At 29.0% G+C, this 23,410-nt stretch overlaps 1 protein-coding gene across 1 annotated transcript in view; it reads left to right on the forward strand.

The window, feature by feature from the left end:
* Nucleotides 1–1,059: 1,059 nt before the first annotated feature.
* The window catches only part of LOC116772648 (GTP-binding protein REM 1), a 48,094-nt gene continuing 25,743 nt past the window's right edge, over nt 1,060–23,410 (forward strand). Inside the window, exon 1 of the mRNA XM_032664891.2 lies at nt 1,060–1,507. Coding sequence (XP_032520782.1) covers nt 1,084–1,507 — 424 coding nt within the window. The 5' untranslated portion in view covers nt 1,060–1,083. The remainder of the gene's footprint in view (nt 1,508–23,410) is intronic.

Genomic DNA, 23,410 nt, shown 5'->3' on the forward strand with positions numbered 1-23,410 from the left:
CTGTGACAAATAGACTTACCTACATTTTGTCATCTCTGGCATAGGCTTTCTGGAGTACGGAAATATAAAGAATATTTTTGTAATATCTAAAACAAATCCTCTTTGTCCCTTTTGATGAACGGTGTCGAACTTCATAAAGTATTTTAACGACGTCACCTGGTTATTTTAATGAATTATGATACGACTATTATAATGGAGACAATTATTACTACGAAGTTTGTGTTTCGCAGCCTTTTAATGCAAGAAGTTACAAAACTATATAACATTAGTAAATCGTTGTGTTGTAGTTCTGTCTGCGGTGTTTGATATAAAATGTAGAATAAACTATACGAAAGCTATGAAATAAAAATGAATTAGTTTATTTGTATACATGCTCTTGTATACTAACATTAATAGAAACGCTTTAATGTCGTTTTTCTATACCTAACTATGAGTTTTGATATTATGACCAATATTTTGATTATAAATATTTACGGATAGTTATTTAAAATTAAATTTTAAATCACAATTGTCACTTAAATTCAAATCAAAATTAATATAATATAATCGCAAAGAACGAACAAATAAACAACAAAGTTTGTGCCAAGTTTTTCACGGAAATTTCATCGACGTCGTATTTCTATAACACTTATTAATCACAAATAAAGTTCTCAAGAGATTTATATCTCGCGAACTTCCAGAACTAACTAACAGACTTGTTATTTATCTTACAACATTTTGATACATGTTTTCAAGTTACCATGAAAGTGTTCACGATAACATCATTGTATCTAATATAATTACATTTATACAAAAATTGCGGTATTTAAATTTTGTTTAAAAATATTTAACAGGTGTATTTTACCAACATAAGCCTAATCTACATGTTATTGTTATAAAATTGTGTATGACTTAATATATTTGATAAATATACAATTGAATCGTTACTATTGTAATAAATAAGTGATTAAAGGGTTAAGGTAATACTGCAAACCCGTCTAAACAGAAGCTCATGAATTACTGACATTTACAAATGTCTAATCTTATAATACGGTGCAACAAGTACTGAAAAGAGAGCCGCGGAGCGCCAGTATCGCCGCGATCATGGCCTCGGACGGACGTACAAAGCGTTCGCAATCGATATGCGCGCCAGCCTCCGCGAGTATGGAAGCTCTCGCCGCACCGATGGAGACGACACCGGCTCCTCGTCGCAGACCAGCCACAAGGTCGCAGTCTGCCAGGATAACAGGAGGGAGATCTGTGAGACACAGGCGTCAGGCGCAGCAGCAACAGTTAGACCGCGAAACACGAGCACGGTACAGTTCCGAACCGAGGTTGGCTGAGGCGGAGACACCACCTCAAGTGAGGAGACAGGCGTCCGCACGACGTCGGCCACCAACCGCTCAGCACAGCCAGCCGCGACGCTCCAATGCCTTCCTCGACGTCCCCAGAACCACTCATCAGCCTGAGGAAGAACCTGATGAAGACTCCTACAGATTACGAACCTTCAACACAACGCAGAAAGGAGGTCAGTGCTACGTTCGTTCACCTCTTCTATATTTAAACTTGAAAGTTTTTCGATTTGAAGCAGAAACTTGGCAATGGGCCGATTTTGTTTTGCGATTCTCTATTTAACCAAAGCGGTTCTGTCGTCGGAGAGAATACTCTGCTTTTCCATGCGTGATAAAAAGCGATCGTTAAATCCGGTGCTGCCGTGAATCACGCTGGAGCAGCATTACGAGGTCGCCATAAATTAGCGATACGCGAACGTACGTGTTTACATTTCATGTAAAAATAAATTGGGTAATGCTTTTAGCTCGTACGCAAGGAAGCCCTTAGCGCGGTCCGAAAACTTGGGCGGCTGCTGTTCTTGAAATTATTCAGTAAACAATAATTCATAAAATACATAGTTATAATATAAATCTAAATGTAAATCTATTTGCTTGTTACATTTTTACATTAAAACTTTAGAACCAATTATAACAAAGTTGTACGTAGAAGCAGTTTGGAGAAAGAATAGTATACATTCAGAGAAAGCTAACATCGAAGCAGACAACGACAAAAGACTGGTAAGAAATTGTATTAGTAAAAGCATACCGAATACTTCTTTTGCTATTGGAAGCTACAAAAATATGATAACGTATTATATTTCATTGAATCAAATATTCGGCGAAATCCATAGCGTAATATGTATCTCAGTCATACCCACCTACTCGAAATAGCTCACTTCAAGCTTGTTAACTATTACAGCTGTTTCTGTAGCATGCATGAATGCACGCGTGGTCTGTGCATGGGCTAGCTGCAATTACAAAGCCAAAACGTAAATAAGACATTACTCACAGTTCGGTGTGTGTCACATGCTTGAGACTATTGTCTTTGATTCTACATTTGAAATAGTTATAGATATATAATCATTACCGAAATAAAGGCCGGCAACGCACTCTAGAGCCTTCAGGCTCCACGAGTGTTCATGGCCGGCGATGACCACTTACCATCAGGTGGCTAGCCTGCCTGTTTGCCCCCTATCATATAAAAAAAAGATATTTATTACTATATATGAAAACAGACTATATATATTTTATATTAAATATCTTCATATGGCAAACTTATTAATTAAACTTCTTTTTTCTTTTCCTCGATTTAATGTTAAATAAATACATCATTAGGTGCACAGTGATATAAAAGCAAATATTGAAAATATTTGCTATACTTTCAATATGAAACAATTTAATCGCCATTGATGTTAGGTTTCAATTTTTGTTTAATAATTCTAAGTAGTGTATTTGAATTCGAATCGAATGTCATATGAAATAAAGAATTTTTTAACTTGAAGAATGATTATTGCTATTATAAAAGAAGATCCTCTATTGGATTTTTCCTTAGTTTATGCTATTGTTTAATTTTCTATCATTTTATTCGTATCCGATAAAATAAAAATACGAACGTTAAGTGACTTTTCATTCAACAATCTTCAACGATGTCTTATCTTTTTAGAACATTTAAAGGTGCGCTGTAAAAAAATACCAGTGAATATTTACTTTGCACTCTGTTCAATTTACTTAAATTACGCCTTTAAAATCTAACCCTCCTTTTTTATCACCGTAGTATAGTAAATCACAGCACAATGATTAGTGTGCACCTCATATACAAATACAAGATACATTTAAAATGAATGTGTGTACTTTGTTAGTTCCAACTTTAATAGTGTCTAGACGAAAGATTAGATTAAAAAGCTAGCTTTTATTTTCTTGTATTAAGAAAAATAAAGAGTTAAACCCTCTTAACCTTGTAGAAGTTTTTAGCGCACGATACTTCAATCGTAAAAGTTTTATTTCATTTTTTATTCGAAATATAACTCTTATTTTATCTATTAAAATATAAATGAACATGAAGTTGACAAGAGAAACGAAAAATTATGGATAATATCAGTCATTAAAATATTTTTGAACTTACACAATCCATGTATGTATCTCTGGTTAATTAGACTTTTCCAATTTTTTTTGGAACATGAAAAAATTGCTCACCTAATTTTGGGGTTTGTGCGATTAACTTTAGACAATTACAATGTGGGTGTGTGAAATAATAAAGAACTTCCAACACATTATATTTAAATACCTGAAAAAAAATTAAACTTGCTTAGTTTATGAGATATTGTTTATATTTAACCTAAATATAAGATGAAAGGAATGTTATCATAAGAAACTATTAATGTATGTAAAGTGTGTTCATAATGAATCTCCGGTTTTCAGACAGCTTCCTAAATATGGCGACTTCAAAACGATTATACGAATTGAGTTCCCAAAAAATAGGTTAGAAATTACGCTAAGATTTGGGAAGGTTGATGTGATTATTGGACAGAAATAAAAGACGTTTCTCAACAAAACACGGGGAGATAGAGAGGCTTCAATTCGGGATTAGCGAAAATCAGATTACAAAAAACTCAATTTCAAATAAGAAGTGAAATTGATCATTTATTTTTCATCGGTTTACAGGTTCATATATACATTGACGAAAAGGAATAATTTCGTTTATATTTAGAATTGTTTTGTGTTTACGTTAAAACTGTAACGTTGGTTGACGATACTGTAGTAGGAATATTATAAGACAAAGCTCATGATTTTCTAATTGTAAATGTTAATTGACTTTTATTTCATTATAATAATTTTATTTAACATCATTAGGAAAATTCATATAATTTTTTCCTAATACTGAATAAATGATTATGAATGTATATTTTAAAACCAGCATGAATAATCTTTGATTATTATATAAAACTCCAATTTTATCATCAACCCTTTTCTTAATATATTTGAAAAAGATTTTGGTTACACAAAAGCTCTTACAATAAGTAGAAGATTTTCATATAAAAAGCGTTCAAAATATAATTTATCGCGGACCCTATTCAAATTAAAGTCTCAGTTAATTATTGAGATAATTTCTTAAGTGTTTGTTTTACATTATCTTACCGTCCCGTCACGATTTCACTAAGTTCATTAAAACTAATTTAAATCGAACACAAACAAGAAATTACTCGGTATCTCTAATTTGATTTAAAGGGTTCGCTGCTTGGACGTTTAAATTTAACATTAAAATACACTATTATATTTTATTTACTCAATATTTCAAATTATAATTTATATAAAAGCAAATATATTTGTTTAACAATGACATTCGTTGAATAAATTTACCATTTCAGTTTTTTTCCGTAATATAAAAGATAATTTTAAGTAAAATTATATCAAAACGTATATATAATTAACACTCTAAAATAAATAGTCTAATCTTTTTGAATATTATATAAGAAATAAATAAGGTTGGACAAGAAACGTTTTAACTGTCTAGATGGACTATCGTAACACATTAAGCCCAAATGAACAAACTCATAAAACGTGATTGTGTCTGTTGGATGTACACGTAATTAGGACCTTCAAAAAATACAGGTAATTAAGAAATATACAATATATTTTTCTAACGTAATTCTATATTTATCTTTAATGGAAAGTATCGTATTTTCTTACGTCAATTTAAATACAATTAGTAGTGAATATATTTTTTTCATTGATATGTGTCGAAATTGTTTATTCTGTAAACATTAAACACAAGTTAATTAAGAATATATGTAAGAAAAATGAGAAGACATTTTTTTAAGGTATCATAAAGTTATATACAATGAATATTCTAAGTATTAAAATGTTAATTTATTATTCCCTAGTACACTTAATTGCCATGTTTAACATCGATTTTGTAAAATAAGTTACTAAAAACATTAAATGTTGATTTTTATCTCGTTTTAGTATATATTTTTTAAGCAAACTATGTTTTCATTGGAGACAAAGTAGGTAGGAACATTCTAATAATGAAATTAACATATTTACTTTAAATAAAAAGACAATTTAAACTTTACGCTTGGACTACGTAGTCGATGATCCAAAAATATCGTATTTAATCAAAGACATCGAGAAGTTTCAGAAAGTACGTCCCTTGTGGGAAGTACCAGACTTATAAATCTAACTAAAGGCAACGAAATTAATGAAATTTTATCAGAAAAACATACGCACTCCTTCATTTGGACGCCGCAAATAACTGTGGGGTGTACAATGGAAGCCATATATCTTGCACAAACAATCTGAATAGTGAAATCTATAGAACCACGCCCATTAAAATGTCAATTCATTCCGGGCTTCTCTACTCAATACTCACTATTTACATTTAACATCTTTAGTTTACATTCAAGCTGACATTTATATTTTTTGTATATTTATTATTAATTGGCTTAAGTTAATTTTATACATGCATACATTTCGTTGATCGGTTGACAATTCGTTTGTTATATAGGCCTTCATTGAAATAGCCTAGTTTATGATTGGCATTGACATTGACATTGACAACTTTAAAACGATTGAACCCAGGCTCATTTCATTTTACTATTCAGTTCTTATTTCACAAATGTATTCAATGAATTGTTCATTTAGTTATAATGTTACTAGAATCACAACATTTAAATCATATTTTTACTTCAACCTGCTTATTTTGTTGTGTTATAAACGGTTACATTAAGAATTCAGCTGAGGTAGTACTAGATTGGATACAAAATTATTTGGCTAAGATTTAGTAAATCGATTTATTTGCTAAATAAATTTATCAAAGAATTGAGGATGATGCTTTTATTTACATTATTTAACAAGATTATTCAAAGTAAAACTTACTCTAAAAATTGTTCGCTTCTATCACGTTAAAAAACATGGCTTTTATACAAACGCAACATGTATAGCCTCTTTGTGTTTAAAGGTTGGGCTTGTATGTTTGTCAATGATTCTAAAACGATTGAACGTGGATAAAATCTTTAGAGAAAATATATATCTATTTGAATCATATAATATATTTATTTCGATTCTTTTTATGTACTAACTTTATGGACAAAAAAAGCAATATTTTATATATTTTTAAATACTGTATATATTATAACGAATGTAGATGTTTTGTATTTGAATTTATGTAGTTTCTCACCAGATGCTAAACACTATTTTCAAGGGATAATCCATTTTATTAAATATGAATATTCAAATAAAATACAACCTTACTGCTTACTGTACGTATTGAATATTATATATGAAAAAAATATATAGTATCTGACTTAGTATTATACTCAAAGTCTCGTTAAAATTATATTTTTTTGGCAATCCTTTAACCAAACCAACCAACATATATTTAACAATGTATAATAAACGTTCGTATCGATTGCTTACATCGGGGTTAATGAACTCCAATTGCTTAAGATCGCTACAAACACCGCTGTTAACCAATTCAGTATATTTTGAAAAGTTTGTATAGAATTTTACTTTTCAGAGTTTTGATTTGAAATTAATAAGTAATTGTGTTTATCTTTCATTTAGTATCAAACAGTGAATGCATAATAACTAAATTAGTCTTTGTTTAACTAACGTCAACTCACATGATGAAGTTGGGCTTAGGAGTTGTCGACGTAGCCACAAGATCCATTACTGCTTAAAACTTGACTGCATTAATAATTCAGAAGCGACTTTTATGTAAATTATGCAAATAAAATAACTTTTGATTATGAATATTCCTAACACATAACCCTTGATTTGATATTGAATAAACGCATAATTAAAATTAAAATTTCGTAATTATTTAAGCGCGTGATGATATTTTACTATAATATAATTTAAAGAAGCTTTCGTTTAAGATACATGTACTTTATTACTCTTAATCACAACCATCATAATTAGTTTGTATAGGGTTTCTTTTATAAAAAAAATCACGTTACCTAAAAGCATTACTTTACTACAGGCAAGGTAGAGTAAATGAAAATAAGGGCAACGCCATTACTCGCGGCAATCTATTAATGTTTGTGAGATGAAACTATTAAGATCTTCGCGAACAATTTTAGATAAATTTTATTATGAGACATATTTTTTTAAAGATGTAAATAAAACTGAGAATCTGTATCATTTTATAACCAAACAAGGTACTTTATGATCGTTTAGCATGAAAGTCATTTATATTTAAAGTAATATAAATAAAGAAATAAAGGCAGAAGTAATGGGATAAAAACGCCAGTTCGTAAACGACTATAAAGCTGGAACATCCGTAAGCAATTATAAAACAACTACGCATAAATACTAAAAGTACTGAAAAGGAGTCAATCTTTTATAGCTTCTGTAACATTTTATGAAAAATTAATCAATTTAACACAATAAAATCCAATTATAATCAATCTAACGTGAAATTGAGAGCAATATAATCGCTGTCACGAACTCCTGTCGATACTACCTAACCCTCAGGAGGGGGAGGAAACACCAGGAAAACATTACCAAATATAAGAAATAAAATACTTACCGGGCATTCAAGATCATAAATTCGTTATTAAGATGGATTTTATTAAAACCAAGCCGCTCTGAATTCTGCTTTATTCTTTCACATTCATATAAATACTTGTATTTGTAAATTATTTTGTCATCACAGAGTAACCTTTATGGAAAATCGCTGAGTTTGAAAATCATAAATTAGAGTGTAAGGGTAGACATTGTGTTGTAAAGTGTAAAAAATTATAAAAATGTTATTCAGATTACATAAAAAATAAAAATTTTAATCTAGTTTTTAGTGCAGTTGTTTATTTTTTGCTTGTTATATAAAATGTTATCAGAAAAAATAACCAGTTTTATATGAAAATTCGAAAAGATTAGATGAAATTTCACACAAAATAATTTAATGAAATATATTTTGTATTAGTTTTTTAATTACTTTAAACTATTAGAAAACAATATTAATTTATTTCTACAAAAAGACTTTATTAAATTTTAAAATGGCTTCCATAAGAGAAACTTTTTTGCTTTTTTTGGTCACGTTCCGTTTTGACAAATAGTTTTTTCAACGTCATTGCCACGCAGAACGTTCTGCTGACACTTCGCCTTTAACTTTCTGACCTTTCTCAGAAATGGACCTAACCTGACAAATAGTTTGTCTACCTAAATAGAAAGTTTTGATATCATTCATTTATTTTAGAATAAGAAAAATATTTAATTTCATTTTGGCTTTCCAATTTTTTTTTATAACTATCTTATTTATTTTCCTCAAAACGCCACCAAAAACTGCGTCATCGAGTAATCAAAGCGAAAACATATTTTGGGCACTTCTACGTTCATAAAGCATGGAAACAAATATTGGCATGGTAATCAAGAATATCAGTCATTTGCCTAATCCATAAATCTATGGCCTGATTGATGTCGATGTGTGTAATATGTGTAAATATTTTATATGTCATCCATCCGCCATTTTAGTTAATAGCTTCGTTTACCCCTAATATTAAGAAAAATTTATTAATTTTTTCATTGAAATAAAACTAGATTTAGATTCATTTTAAACTTAATATACAATTATAATTTTTATGAAATTTCAATATATATAATAATTTATATTAATTAATTTTCAGTTTTATGATAACGTGCGCGTAACAAAACATTTATTGTAATAAAATGGCAATTGTGTATTCTAGACAGCCAGTGTAGTCTAGTGCGTAGTCTGCATTATAAATTCTCCGTGGCATTTAGAAAAGGAATCGATAGCAACCTCTTTACTCAAATGCAATAACTTAACTGAATGACAATTTTTATTCATATCATAACAATGTGTTTGTAATTACCTTAAGTTTAAATTCTCTTAAGCAACATTTAATAGACAGGATTTGTTAGTCCTGACAGTAAGAGGTGCTTTGGTTTTGATGCTAGTGTTAATAAACGTCGTTTTCAGTATCCTTACAAAGTAAATTGCATTGTTGTTCACTTGAAAGTTCAATTACAGACAGTGTGAAACCTTTGAGCGTTGTTTAGACGCGTGAGTAATTGCTTCGTATAAGTGTATTTGGTACTATCTGAATGGAGTATGCGAATCAATTTAACTGTCTTTTTTTGATTAATGGATTGATGTTTTTGTTAATTATAAATTATATTATAAATGTAATAAAATTTTAAGATATCTTTAAAAGTTATACCACTTTCGATTAATCACATTGAATTTTTTTTTAACGGATAGCACTTTTTTAAATACAGTCATGTTTTTTTTTTCCTGAAATCAATGAAAAGATATTTATCTACTTATAGAATTCTAAATAAGGTTTTAAAATGTTTTTGACAAAGTCTGAACGTAGTGAAAAATCATATATTATGATAGCAATAAACTGAACAAAATTACTGTATTTATTTATACGTAATGTTTATTTTTAATAACAAAATAATAGTATATATTTATTCCTAGTGGACACTCTTTCCTCCCACAATATGCATCTTTTAATTAGTAACTAAAAAAATATATAAATTTTATGTAACTTTTTAAACTTGTCGCAAACTTAATTTCGTCCAAGTCACTGCTTCGACTTTTCAAAACTAATTTTATCAATGAAATCTCTTCAATATTCTTATATTCACGTCAAAATATTGCATTAATATTAATCGAACTGAAACGTGTTTTTTATTTAAATAAGATATTGTATGTGGACTAATCGATTTCGGTAGCGTCAAAGTAATTATTTAATCTTATAAATAACAATTAATGTTATGATTTGTAATACAATTTTATTTTACCAAATAAATGTTTAGGACCTTTAGTTGCAATCAATCATTTTAACTCTCGTAAATGAAGTGCTTTTTCTTTTAACTCTATTTAGTAAAGTAGATGTATAACAAAAACTTCATATGTCGACAAGCTTTCACATATAAAATATATATTTGCATATATAACAAGATAAGCTATCCGTTTACTATATACTATATTGCACAAATCACTCAAAACTCCGAACACAATAGGCTAAAGAAAATAAAGAAATCATATCTCCATAAAAATTCCAGGTACAGGCTTTATGTCCAATAAGACTGTAAATTACTTACACTGCTATGTCTGTGATATACATTGTTGGAATTGCTGATGAAAGAGTCTTTTCACACAAAAACATCTTATCATTTTTTTTTTGAATATTAAATCATCTTACTATAAAGATAAAATCCAACTCATAAAATTAAGACTAAAGTAAGAAGATGGAAACTTGTAATGTTAATATAAAAAGATATAAACTTTGAGATGTTAATGTTGTGCTAATTAAAGAGAAAGAACTTTATGGAAACAGAACTAGAATAGAAGAAGAAGAATTTAATCACTTGTGATAGAGGAATGAGGAAAATAATTTTAAATGACTACTTGGACAAAACCCTCAGAGACCATTCAGAGAACTACCATTTTAAAAATTGGTGGGAAGGTAAAACAGTTACGGGTATTCGAAAAAGTTTAGTCCCCAATTTTATACTGACGCAAATTTTATACTAATTTCCAGTGCTTAAGCCTCTTTTATTTATGTTTTTTATTTGCTTGTACTATCATACATCCATTTACTACATAGAAAAAGTTGTACAACAATTATTTTTATGTTCATATTAAAAGACAGACAGTTTAAAACGCTCACATGGTAAATGATTTTAAAAATATATATATGTCGAGGATTTATATATTGGTAGTATATTTCATATAAAATAAAAGGTTTTAGTTCAATGGAGACTGTTATACTGCAGTTGGCAGTAATTATTTTGTCTCATCCAATTAAAAGTGTCATGAAAATAGCAATGTCGTAACATGCGATCGTTATGGAAATATATAAAACCATATATTAATATCTTCTTTAAAAACAATTTAATTTTAATACATTTTATCTTTTAATTTTTTTTTTCTTAAATAAACATTAGTTTTTTTTTTTACTGGATAGTGTTCGATTGTCAGTCCACCCGTCGGAAGACGAAAATAAATTTTTATGTGGTGACTATCTTAGTAACAGTCTATTCACCCTTTTCTTGGAGACAGCTAAATTATAACTCGAAGGAAGTACAGACGCAGGCAAATTCTTTCAATCCTTCGCTAAGAGTATGAGAAAGGAGGAAAAGTATCGCTTTATCCGTATGCGAGGAAGGTGTACAAAGAAACGATGGAGCCCTAGAGTGTGTTGTTGTCCGATGAACGTAATTGTGTGTACATTCATTATCATTAGTGTTTAGTAGTTACACGAATCTGGTCCTAATAAGAGACAACCTAAAATAGTACTGGATTTGAGAAAGGTTATTTAGCAAGAGACTTAAATCTCAGAGAAGTCTAACATCTTAATATTTCCCGCCCACCACTGTCTGACTGACCCGATACTAAACCGGCAAATCGATCGTCTTGTGGGGAAATGAATCCCCTTTATAGAAATGAAATTTTCCTCAAACGCTTCGGATTTCTTTGCGATATTTAATATTCCTCTCATAAACAATTTTAAATTTCACAATCTGATGAAACCGGATTATGATTTTATTTTACTAACTTGATTATTGTAATCACCATTTTATTCTAAAAGGAATAAAATTTGCATTGGGTCTGAAATACAATACTTAGAGTGTTACGAATTTTGCTTTATTTATAATAAGTGATCGTTGTAATAGTTATTTATATGTAGCATAAACAGATCGCAGAAATTTCTGCAAATTATAACAATGGAGATGATATGGTATAAACGATTGGAGCATGAATTTGGTTAAAATCGGCACAAATTTGATCTTCAAGAGAAAAATTTGGGGGATCTTTATTAAATTCGGGACATCTGCTTGATGATCAATATTATCCATTACCTATAATTCAACCCTGCTTCTTCATATTGCTTTCAATTTTATTTCCGTTAGTGTAGAATATTTTTTTTTATTTCATCACACGAATAATACATTTCAAGACACGCATCATACACTACATTTGTCTATTTGAAAACCAGTGTTCAGACATTTAATACCTATTGTAAAGTATTGATTAACAGAGTTTAAAAAAAAATCGCTCATATTTTCTAAGAGGCTGGATGAAATATTGTTGTCTTCATTATTTTAACAACTAAAGAAATATATTTTATCAATCTGCCATAAAGTTATATCATCATGATTACTATCGTGGTTTGCTGCTGAATGTAGACTTTCCCCTGAGAGCCCCGATCACCTGGTTCCATTCTTGACATTACAGTTACTTCTCTGGTTTACTGAAGTCATTTCTAGTATGACTGTCAGATAAAGTATAAATGCAGTATTTTTTATATGCTGTATTTGTATTCAGGTTCACGATAAGTGAAGATTTGAAGTCGGAAGCTTGGATAACTTTTAGTCTCCGTAGTTCTTCAGTCTAGACTCTAGGTAGGTAGGTAGATATAATGAATCCAAATTTATTAGCGGTTTTTGAGAGCTGCCGGTTCTAAGCATGTTTTACAGTTGAGGCATCTTTCTTCCTGTGTCTCTATTTATATAGCACGTATCCTATCCATTTTGTGTATGTTCTTGAACAACTTGAATTTTGCGTTAAACTAAAGTGTGGTTGGTCTTGAGGTTAAGTTGCCATTGGGCACGATTTTTGCTAGAAAAAAATACAACCATGCTTTCTATTTTTATTTTCACATTTGTGAATGAAAGTTGATAATTACTGGGTTAGAAGGTTTGTACCCTCGTGCGTATGTACTTTCGGCCTCATCTCCACTTACTGTTAGATAGAATGAAAATCAAGTACCTATCTGTTCGAATAAAAAAAATATATTTTTCTAAGTGGAAATAGTCAACATTTTCCGATTTATGTTACATATGACTTTTATCACTTTATTTTAAAATATATATTTGTATGATGATGCCAAAACATATATTATTTTACCGTATATTCTTATATCGCCATTATTGCTAATGATACCTCCAATTAAAATTCAAAATCTTTTATAATCATAACGAATGAAAAATACCATTTCTTCTTCAAAAATCCCTGCCTAACAATAACGCTTTAACGTTAGCTAACAATTGTTTTCGAAATGAATGTATTTTATAAATGCAAAAGAAAAGATTCATATCAAATTAATTTTAATGAAACGTGTTTTGAAATTACTTCAGTTGCTTTCATATAATAACATAAAATAATGACGGAAATTACAATTGGGCTATTCGGATTAAATTCCTAATAGAGTACTTAAAAAAAAGTTTGATTTTATCCGACCTCTTTGCTCCAGTTTAGGACGTATGCTTACATTTTCTAGAATTGCTCGTAAGATCCAGAAACCCTGGTGTCTTCTTTCATTGAATATACCTTACCTAAAACTACCAAGTATTGTTTCAACATATTTGTCACAAGCTGAGGAATGAACAAAAACATCGTTCAGTCCACCGCTCGTCGTATCTTTATGTGGCTAATGAAAATGCGATCTGAAACTGAATTACTTTTATCTTTTTTATACCATAACTCATATTTCGATAATATAAAATAATTTTATATAGAGATACGTAATCTTTGATATGAAAGCAGCGTAGTACGTTAAAAGTAATAAAAAAAAAACACTTACGATATTTTAACGTTTGCACATAGAAATACTTAGTACGTTGACGTTAATAGTATAAACTGTAGTTTTAGATACTAAACTGCTTTAATTTACATTGCAATCGGTTTGAAAAACACGACAAAGTCGTAACCGCAACGCAGATAGAACTATGGACATAAAAAAAACTTAATGTGTGATTATTGTTGCAACTACATGATATTTTAATTTAATTCCATTCTTAATAATAGAACAAGAGACCGAGGTTATATTTTTATATTATTCTTTAATATCGATTCTTTCTTTCTTTTAAAAACGTCATCGTGGGGTTGAGAAAAAAACTTCAGTTAGAATAACTTGCATTGGTAACACTTAACAATATTAAATTGAAATTAAATATATACTTAATTTATAACTAAAATATACATAGATAATGACCATTTGTAATTCAGCGATATTTTTATGTGATATATATACATTTTTGATTATTTTAATACATCATATACATATCAAATTCAAATTTTGTAGTAACCTTGAGTATGTTCTCCATTTTGGAGTTGGCTTCAAACCAAGCGTGCGATTTTCAGAAATATCCATCTATAAATAAACGGACACGCCTCTTTGGAAATTATTATATTTCACTTTCAACATTAATACTAACATTAATGATTACAAACCATTGAAATACGTGCATTAAAATGTAGTCTGGAATACTTTTAAACTTACTTCTTACTAGAGAATTATTTTTTTTTGTTTAATGCATGATATTATCTGGAATTTTAAAATAGTATTTCACAAAACATTAAGAATAAGATTTCGCTGACGATTTCCGGTTACCGAAATATGTATTCGACCGTTTCACGTTGGTTTTAATTTATAAATATTGTTATAAAAACTAGTAGCAAAAACTTCATGGATCTAAGTCTTATTTTTAATTCCCTTCATTGATATCATAATATAATGTATGTTTAATGTCAGAACTTTTTTAACTTCTTACTGCATAAACAACAAAGGCACTCGACGAATATTTTAAGTTAATATAATACTATGCAAGAGGATAATTCACATATAAATTGAGAAGAATCTCGCTATGTCCGAGAATAAACCATTTATTCAGCGTAATCTGTACAGCGTGGATAAAACGCTTCGTTGGATTTAACAAAACGAATCGTTACATTAGTATAGCCATTATTATATTTGTAACAGGCGAGTTAAATCACATGACACCGAACCTAACAACGTCTTTGCCTTCATTAAAGTACATATTAAACAGTTCGAAGAGCACTTTAATAATTCATGAGGTATCAGAGCGTATCGATTATAACTCATTACATGGATATATCATCGGATATTCATGATTAAAATAGTATTTCTGAGATATTTTTTCTACTAAATTTATAAATATGCCAAAAAAAAAAACTGTAAAAATTTAAATATATAAGATCTGATTTGTCTTAAATTATGTTTTATATGAATTAGGACGTTTTCCTTTTTATGATGCAAAAATTACATTGAAATACCTTTTGCTGGGTGAAGCGTTATGCTACCAACTCTATATATAAAAAAAATCACTTGAGTTATTACTATGTATGTCTGTAACTGAAATTCAAGATTGTTTGGTGTAGTGTATGTTTTCCCAAAAAAATAAACCTTTAACATTCACTCTAATGGCTAAAATTTTTAACTTAAAATCAAAATAGAGAGTTAAGTGGAAAAATTTTCATTCCATGTTTATTTTTTGTCTTGTATATGTGTTACTGCGTTATTTTTCACACTATAATAACTACATTATTTTAGAGTTAGAAATGTTTGGAGAAATTATTTATTATTGAAGGTTAAATATTGTCTTATCTGGTGAGAACATATCTTGAACGTCATTACTGGACGTATGATACCTTATAACACGATGATAAACTAATTTTTACTGTTGCTACAAAACTACAGTTATACCGTGACTTGCCCTGCACTATTTAACATTTAATATCCGGTATCGCAGCGAATGGTTTGTGACATAGGTTACTGTATGTCGATAGCAGTTAAAAATAATATTTAAACGATGCCCAGGTGTTTTATCGCACACTTTATTAGCCATTTGCTTTACAGCCCTTCCACAAAGGCTGCTAGTAATAAATTATTCCGTACAAGCAAATTCAGACCGTAACGTTTAACGAATAAGGGCTACACCATAATGTCATTTAATCGAATGTCAGAATGATTTTTATTATTCAGTTGCTATTTGCAGACCTTTCTTTCAGGATGGCAGTTATAAATAAAACCTGTTTTATAAATAGAAATGTTTAGATACATAGCATATTGATTCTTATGTACATAAAATATATATTACATAAAATAAATTATTCAGTGTAATTTAAATAATTCTCAGGTTCTAATAAAAACAATACATCGTAGTCATAACGATTAGTAATAGTTTCATTAAGTGTATATGGTTTACTATTAATTTTATTTCATAATCTTTATTATATTATGAATTAATTGTTAAAGAATTATGTTATTAAATAATATATAAAGCAGCGGATAATGTATTTACTGAGACGGAAGATATTATGACATTTTTCTGTGTCCGATGACATTACCGCTTTAAAGGTTACTTTACGTGATGAGACGTAGCAGCGTAGTATATGACGTAGGCGACGTAGTCACGTAGCGTTAGACCTTCCTGAAAGCTGTTAGCTTTTTTAAAATCATATTTTATTTTATAAAAACCGACAGTATGTTACGAAGCGTTTATTTTATATTTTAAATTCAACCAAATGTACAATAATTTAAGGGTTACTTTACAACGAAAATAGAAATTATTTATTCTAACAACACACACAGGGATGGTATTAGTTTTTTATAGCTACAAAGTTATAACCCATCGAAATATATATGTTTATGAATTCTGTTAAAACAACCATGTATAAAGTGTTTATTTTAAGACGAAAAAATTACTGAAAACAGTTAAACATAATTTCTACATTCCCATTTGAGCCGTAATATTAAATTTAAGTTCAACTTTAAACATGAATTATATAAATATTTAGAAGTAAGTACTTTATTTCGTAATATCTAAGTTGTAAATTTCAAACTTCATTCAAAGCCTCCAATATATTAATTAACGTTTAGCATCGAGATTAATTTCTTATTGAAAGTTTAAGAGGCTTAATATTTAATCACATTTCCTAGTAATGGTTATCCACTCGGATTTGCTTGCTCTGCGAATTTCATCTGTAATATATATCAACTAAAATATTTAAATGCTGGTTGATTAAATAAAAGAGATAACATAATTTACTGGAGTAAAGAAGAAAAAATACATTCTCATATAATAAATAACTCGGCAGTAATTGTCGGGTCTTATGATAACGCTTTGCATGTCTCTTTAAGGCTTTATACATTAAAGTTACAAACTGTTGTAGCATATTTAATTTTTATGACCCAAACTGTTCATTATAAGTAACAAAAAAACGCAGTGATTTATTTTCATTCTATATTATATATAACTTGAAATAAAATAATACATTAATGTCTTTGACATTAGAGTTATGTTGAGTTGATATGTCAATTAAATTTTAAATTACATATTTTAATAGGAAATATCGAACCGACGACCTCCTTAAAGCTGTGTACCAGTTGCTTCACACATTAAGCCATCCTGTCCTTACTCCTTTTGACAAATTAATGTAAATCATACTATACATTAATTTAAGCACTTCTGAATTACTGTAAGTAAAAGTAATTTAAACTTTTATTTTAATAGATTCCTATTAGAATAAATGTCGTATTTAACAGTCGGTTCTTTTCCTCCTTTCCTTGTGTTTAATTACTGCGATTAATCACTTCGCTCGGTCTGTCATCTTTGGGATGATCGGATATTAAACCCAGTTTAAAAATCAATTATAAAACACTCGTACGCAACACACTAAGCTTCTTTACTATATAAATAGGACCTCTTATAGGTTTTAGTTGAGACGGTGAGCTTGCTAAGGCTGAATCTTTACTTAATATCATACAATATAGATAGCCAAGCATTGGTCATCCACTTTAATTTATATGTACTTATGTATACCTACTTATATATATAATGATTAAACAATAATGACTTATATATTTTTATATAATCATTACCAAGCTTATATTCACCTTTATATGGAATTTTTATAACGGATTATAATTTTTTGTTCATTAATTATTGAAATAAATATATAGGCACGTTTAATTTAGACCAGGTTAAAGTGAGATTCTAACAAACATATTCAATACTATGAAATTATATAAACAATATCACTTTAACAGTGAGTTATGAATATAGAGATAATTTTATTAAGAAAATGTCAAATTTCCAGTAAGCATTCATAGTAGGTCTTATTATTCTGCAATAATTTATTATACGAATGAAGTTGTAATACATAAATAAATAAAATTCATATGAATTGTTATATTCTAAGTTATATTCTATACTTTGATGGACATAAAAGTTTATTTATAAATGCGGGTGTCATGCGGGAGACTGTTATCTTTCGACGATCGACAGGAAACGAGAGATTGAAATCATAGCCTCGGTTCCCTTTACCGCCATAAACGCCACAACTTGTATAATATCTTTACACGTACTACAAGTTCTCAATCGTAATACAAGTTATCAATCGCTAATTTATTAGAAAGCGTTGAAAGATTTTAATTATTATTCTTAACACACGATAGCATCTACGTAAAAACGTCAGACGCTTTGTATTTCGTTTGACCATACAAACTTGTAGCTGTACTGGATTCCAACTCAACAGGTATTTGAGAAACTTTATTCATCCAATCAAATCCAAGTATTGAAACTAGTTGATATTAATGGAATTCCAGATTGCCAGGTGTTCCAGATTGTCAGGTCGATTCGTTTGATATTCCAGATCTGACTCTGTGGCTGACAGCTGATTAATTCCCTCGTCCACTCGAGATACCAGATTGATTAATAATAGAAGCATTATTAACAAGGATTTTGTTTTTTATAACAGTTTCATCAACTTTAATTGATGATTGGATAGTAAGGCTAAACCTTTTTTTATGTAGATTTCTTTTCTGGTTATATTTGGACAGACGTAATTGTAAGAATTTAATTTCGATGGTCACATCTTTGAAGTGTTTCTTCTATTCTGGAAATTTCGGAAAATTTAATAAACGTCACATCCGAAGATTAACGACACGACAGCTCAGTTGGCAAAGCAACTGAAATGCAATATTCCCGGTACAGCAGATTCGAAACCTGGCCGCGTCGATGAATTTTTCATCATACATTAATTTTCTATAAAAAAAAAGTTTTATATCTGAATCGCTAACAAATCTTCGTTTTAATACAATAGATTCTATTTTAACAAGTACCTTTTGCACAATAAATATCACATGAATGAAACATTAAATCCATAATTGTAATTAGCACGAAACAAGGCTTCATGTCCTCTGCGATAAACAGATGGACGCTGAAATTGAATGATTCACTTCATACGTCCAATTTGGTGAATTAAACTCTGGTTAAATAATAAGTTTAAGTTATTATTAACTTATATTATGCTTTAAATTTTGTTAGATTTAATCCTCAAAGGAAACAGTCGATATTTAACATTTAGGTGCTGACGCCAAACATCTATTCTTTAAGTTCAAAATGCAATATGCTGTACTAAAGATGAGAATAACGTTTCATATTCAGCCAATAAATCAGTTGAAAGGAAATTTAAAAAATTTTGCATATTTTAAGAATTTATTATATTCATAAAATTTCTAACTTTGCTTTAATTTTGACAAATGAAAAATTGTGTATATATATAAATATATATATATATATATATATATAGGTTTTGTACAATTATATTGAAAGTAATCAACTATAGCAACATTTCCAGGACACTGTAGGATACTCTATTAAAACCATGAAATTAAATTTAGAATATAGTATAAACATTTGTTTTCTGGTTAATTATTTAATTTAAAAAGTTGAGGAATGTAAACAAAAAGACAATAAAGATGGGAATGTGTTACAATATTTGTACATTATTACACATACTTCAAATGTATTTATGATGTTGTTTGAGGATATACGGATCGACATTTTGTTTTTTTTTTTCATATAAAAAAAATCAATCAGCATCAACTTAAAATTGTACGCATTTAAAATTCATATTATTAAAATTCATTACATTTTTTATATTTAAATTGATCTCAGTAATATAAAAAAATTTACAGTTTGAAATTCGAACTAGCTAGTGTTGCCAACATTTAAATATCATTCTTTTTCATGAAAATATGAAATCGTTTGAAAGTTAATTTCTGGCTCGCTGGTCCCCAGATGTGTGCAAATGGAGTGTGAACTAAACTCACTCGACTGATCATGACACGGTTTAAAAATTCCATAGGCTTTTATCAGTTTTTGTGCAATTCACCGCGAACTGTTTATTCTGAATCGGAATGAAGCCATAATCTTAAAATATTTTTGTATTTCAAATATCAACTGTTACAAATCCTATTTCAGCAAATGCATTTGAATATAAAGTTTCAAGCAGTAAATGGAGTGGAAACGCATTCTTATGATAGCTTTCTACGAATATGTCATAATGTTTGAAAGATCCATCTTACAATTCAGAAATAGAACGTGTCATACAAAATGAGACTTTATCTTCAATGGAATAAGAATCAACATTTTTATATTCCTTCTCACGTTTAGTGTATCGTATACATATGTTTTACATCAAAGGCGAAGCTAAAGTGTTTTCCAATTTTAAACCGAATAACCCGAACTGGGGACGCTTCCGAAAATAGCCGAAGTAAGCCGAAAGTTTCCGAAAATAAATGAACGCACGCTACCGCACCGACGTAATTCTTGACCCTATTTCAAAATTGTCTTATTCTATAGTTAGAATGCGGTAACCACATTTTTGTTTGATTGCTTTTTATAATAAGGTTAAGTACAGTTACATATATAGTTTGTTGTTTTAATGTTTTATAATAACCATTTTGGGGATAGAAATAACAACCTTAAAATTGGAAAATAGATTAAAAAAGCTACATTATTCAAAGAGTTTCTTGTTCATCAAAATGGAAATATCCCGTGTGTATTATTATTGTTTCAAATGTATGGAAATAGTAAACTAGCAATTAATTAATATTAGAAAATATTTTTGACCCAAACCTAAAAATCGTTTAATGAGATCTAAGACCTGAGGCACCCTGTCTGCCCGTGATCATGGTTGCTGCAAAGTAACCGGAACGTAGGGATTATGTAGTTTTTAAAATAATAAAATACGCGTAGTAATCGGAAAAATATTAGTTTCATTTAAAAATTGTTTGACGTGATCAGCTACAGTTAATGAAATAATTATTAGTAGTTAAAATTTATCAAAAGAATGTTGTTGGCCTGTTTCGTATTTTTCATTCTGAGGCATGCAAAAGGTTTTTGTCGTAGGACTAATTTAACGTCACTAATTAAATATCGTACGTTTAAATTTATCAAAATTAAATCCGTAATAGAAATACCTCTGATGATAAATAATAAAAAAATAAACATCTTTATAAACCGTGAGCTCTATTGTCACAACTGGCTCTAAAATTCGCGAATACATAAATATCCTCTGGGATTTTGTATTGTTTCTCATACGTATCAATCGTTACAGTCCAACCCGAAGCCGCTTTAAGGATAGTATCAGACTTACAATACGTATGAAGAGATGAAACAGAAGAAAAATATTATATACGAAGCATACCAAACCTTGTGATAAGTTTGAAAACTGTTTTATTTCCCCTTTTATAGAATCAAATAATTTACCGCTCAATAAATATATATTCGCCGTTTCCTACATTTCTATTGTTACAAATATCAAAGCCAATAGTCCTTGCTGTTAACAACAAGAAAAATATATATGGATAGGTAAATATTTCTGCGCTCAGTCCACACTACGACGTCTAACTTTACCTTAAATTACAATACCAGTACATTTTGGTAAATTAGTTCATGTGACTAAGTTCCGAAACTGACTATACAATACGTATATAAAAATATATTTCTATTAAAAATAAAACAAACTGTCATATTAATAAAGTTCGCATATTAATAATAAAGTAAAAAATAATAAAAAATCGATTCAAATGATTATAGTTATTTGTTTGTTAACATGAGTAGTTACATGACAAGAAAGCTTTATATACAACTTAAATTAATGGTAATTCGTAAAATTCGTGGTGTGCCCCCGACTTTATCAGATACATTATTCTGGGAGTCTTTTATTTCAGAAAAGGTTATTTCTTTTTAGACGCACCCTTTTATTTTATTGAGTAAAATAGAAGTTATCTCTAGGAAGTTGCTTGTCATCGAAAATAAATACCTTTCTTAGTAACGTTCCACACACTCTCAACAGATAAATTCGTTGGAGTACTTCTTACTTCTTACTTTTTCGTTAAGAAATATTTTTTTATCTAGCAAATATTTTATAGACCCAAATAGTTTATTCAATCATTAGAATATATATAACACCAGCTTAGGGCATGATTAAATTAATATTAGCAAAGTTCTCCACGCCAAAGTTCTTAACAATTTGTTTGTAAGTCACACGTAACACGTTAGTCAAACCTTAATGTACAAGGTGCAAAATATGTCAGCATCATTAAAACATTGCAAGTATGCTTTTAATATATGCTTTCAAAATTGCTTCACAATATTTTATTTATAATGTAAATTTGAGAGTTGTACTTTTAAATTAAAAGAAATTATACGAATGAAACACGTTTTTATGAAGATCGTGTGTGATGTTGTTTGAAATACATTTTTTTAGTTGAAATAAACCGAACAACATTAATAATCAGGTACGTTTAAAACAGATTATTCTCATTTAATGGAAACATACGTCCCTATTTCAAATGTTCAAATGATTTTTTTCAGCGTAAGCGACGTTATTTATATAAAATATATGAAATTTAAATGCTTATTTAAATGTTTATTTAATGACCATTATATTTCCCTTCCACATTTAACTGTTATTATAAAAGGTAGAATGGGTTATTTTTCGCTTTTTGGAAACAATGAAAAACACTATATAAAAAAAATATTGTGTCACAAATCAAATAACTAAAAGTAAGAGATTGAATATTTTGTTTAATGATTACTGTAAGCTGTATATATTATATTTTCCTATTAACTCATCTTTATAATAGATTAGTACTAATCAATTTTATCGTATTTTTACTTCTGAATACTTTATTAATCGCATAAATCTTTTTTATTTTTGAATCGGAATAAAACTTTCCTCTAATTGATGATGTCAAGGTTATCGCAACACACAAACAGAACATCAATCTTTTTATTTTTATATAAAAATATGAGCAATACTTTTCTGTAGCGTGTTGTTGAATATGAAATATTTTTCAATGTATCTTTTACGATCAAATCAGAAGTATCCTCAAAAATTAAAAGAAGAATCACAATGATCAAACGAAAATGCGATATAAATTAAATAAAACCTGAAAATATTCTGCAGATAAAATTACAGTGGGATCCGTTTATAACTCCCTATATTGACCAACTGGGTATGACGTTAT

The sequence above is a fragment of the Danaus plexippus genome, chromosome 12 (assembly GCF_018135715.1).
Source record: "Danaus plexippus chromosome 12, MEX_DaPlex, whole genome shotgun sequence".
In the NCBI taxonomy this organism is placed as follows: Eukaryota; Metazoa; Arthropoda; class Insecta; order Lepidoptera; family Nymphalidae; genus Danaus; species Danaus plexippus.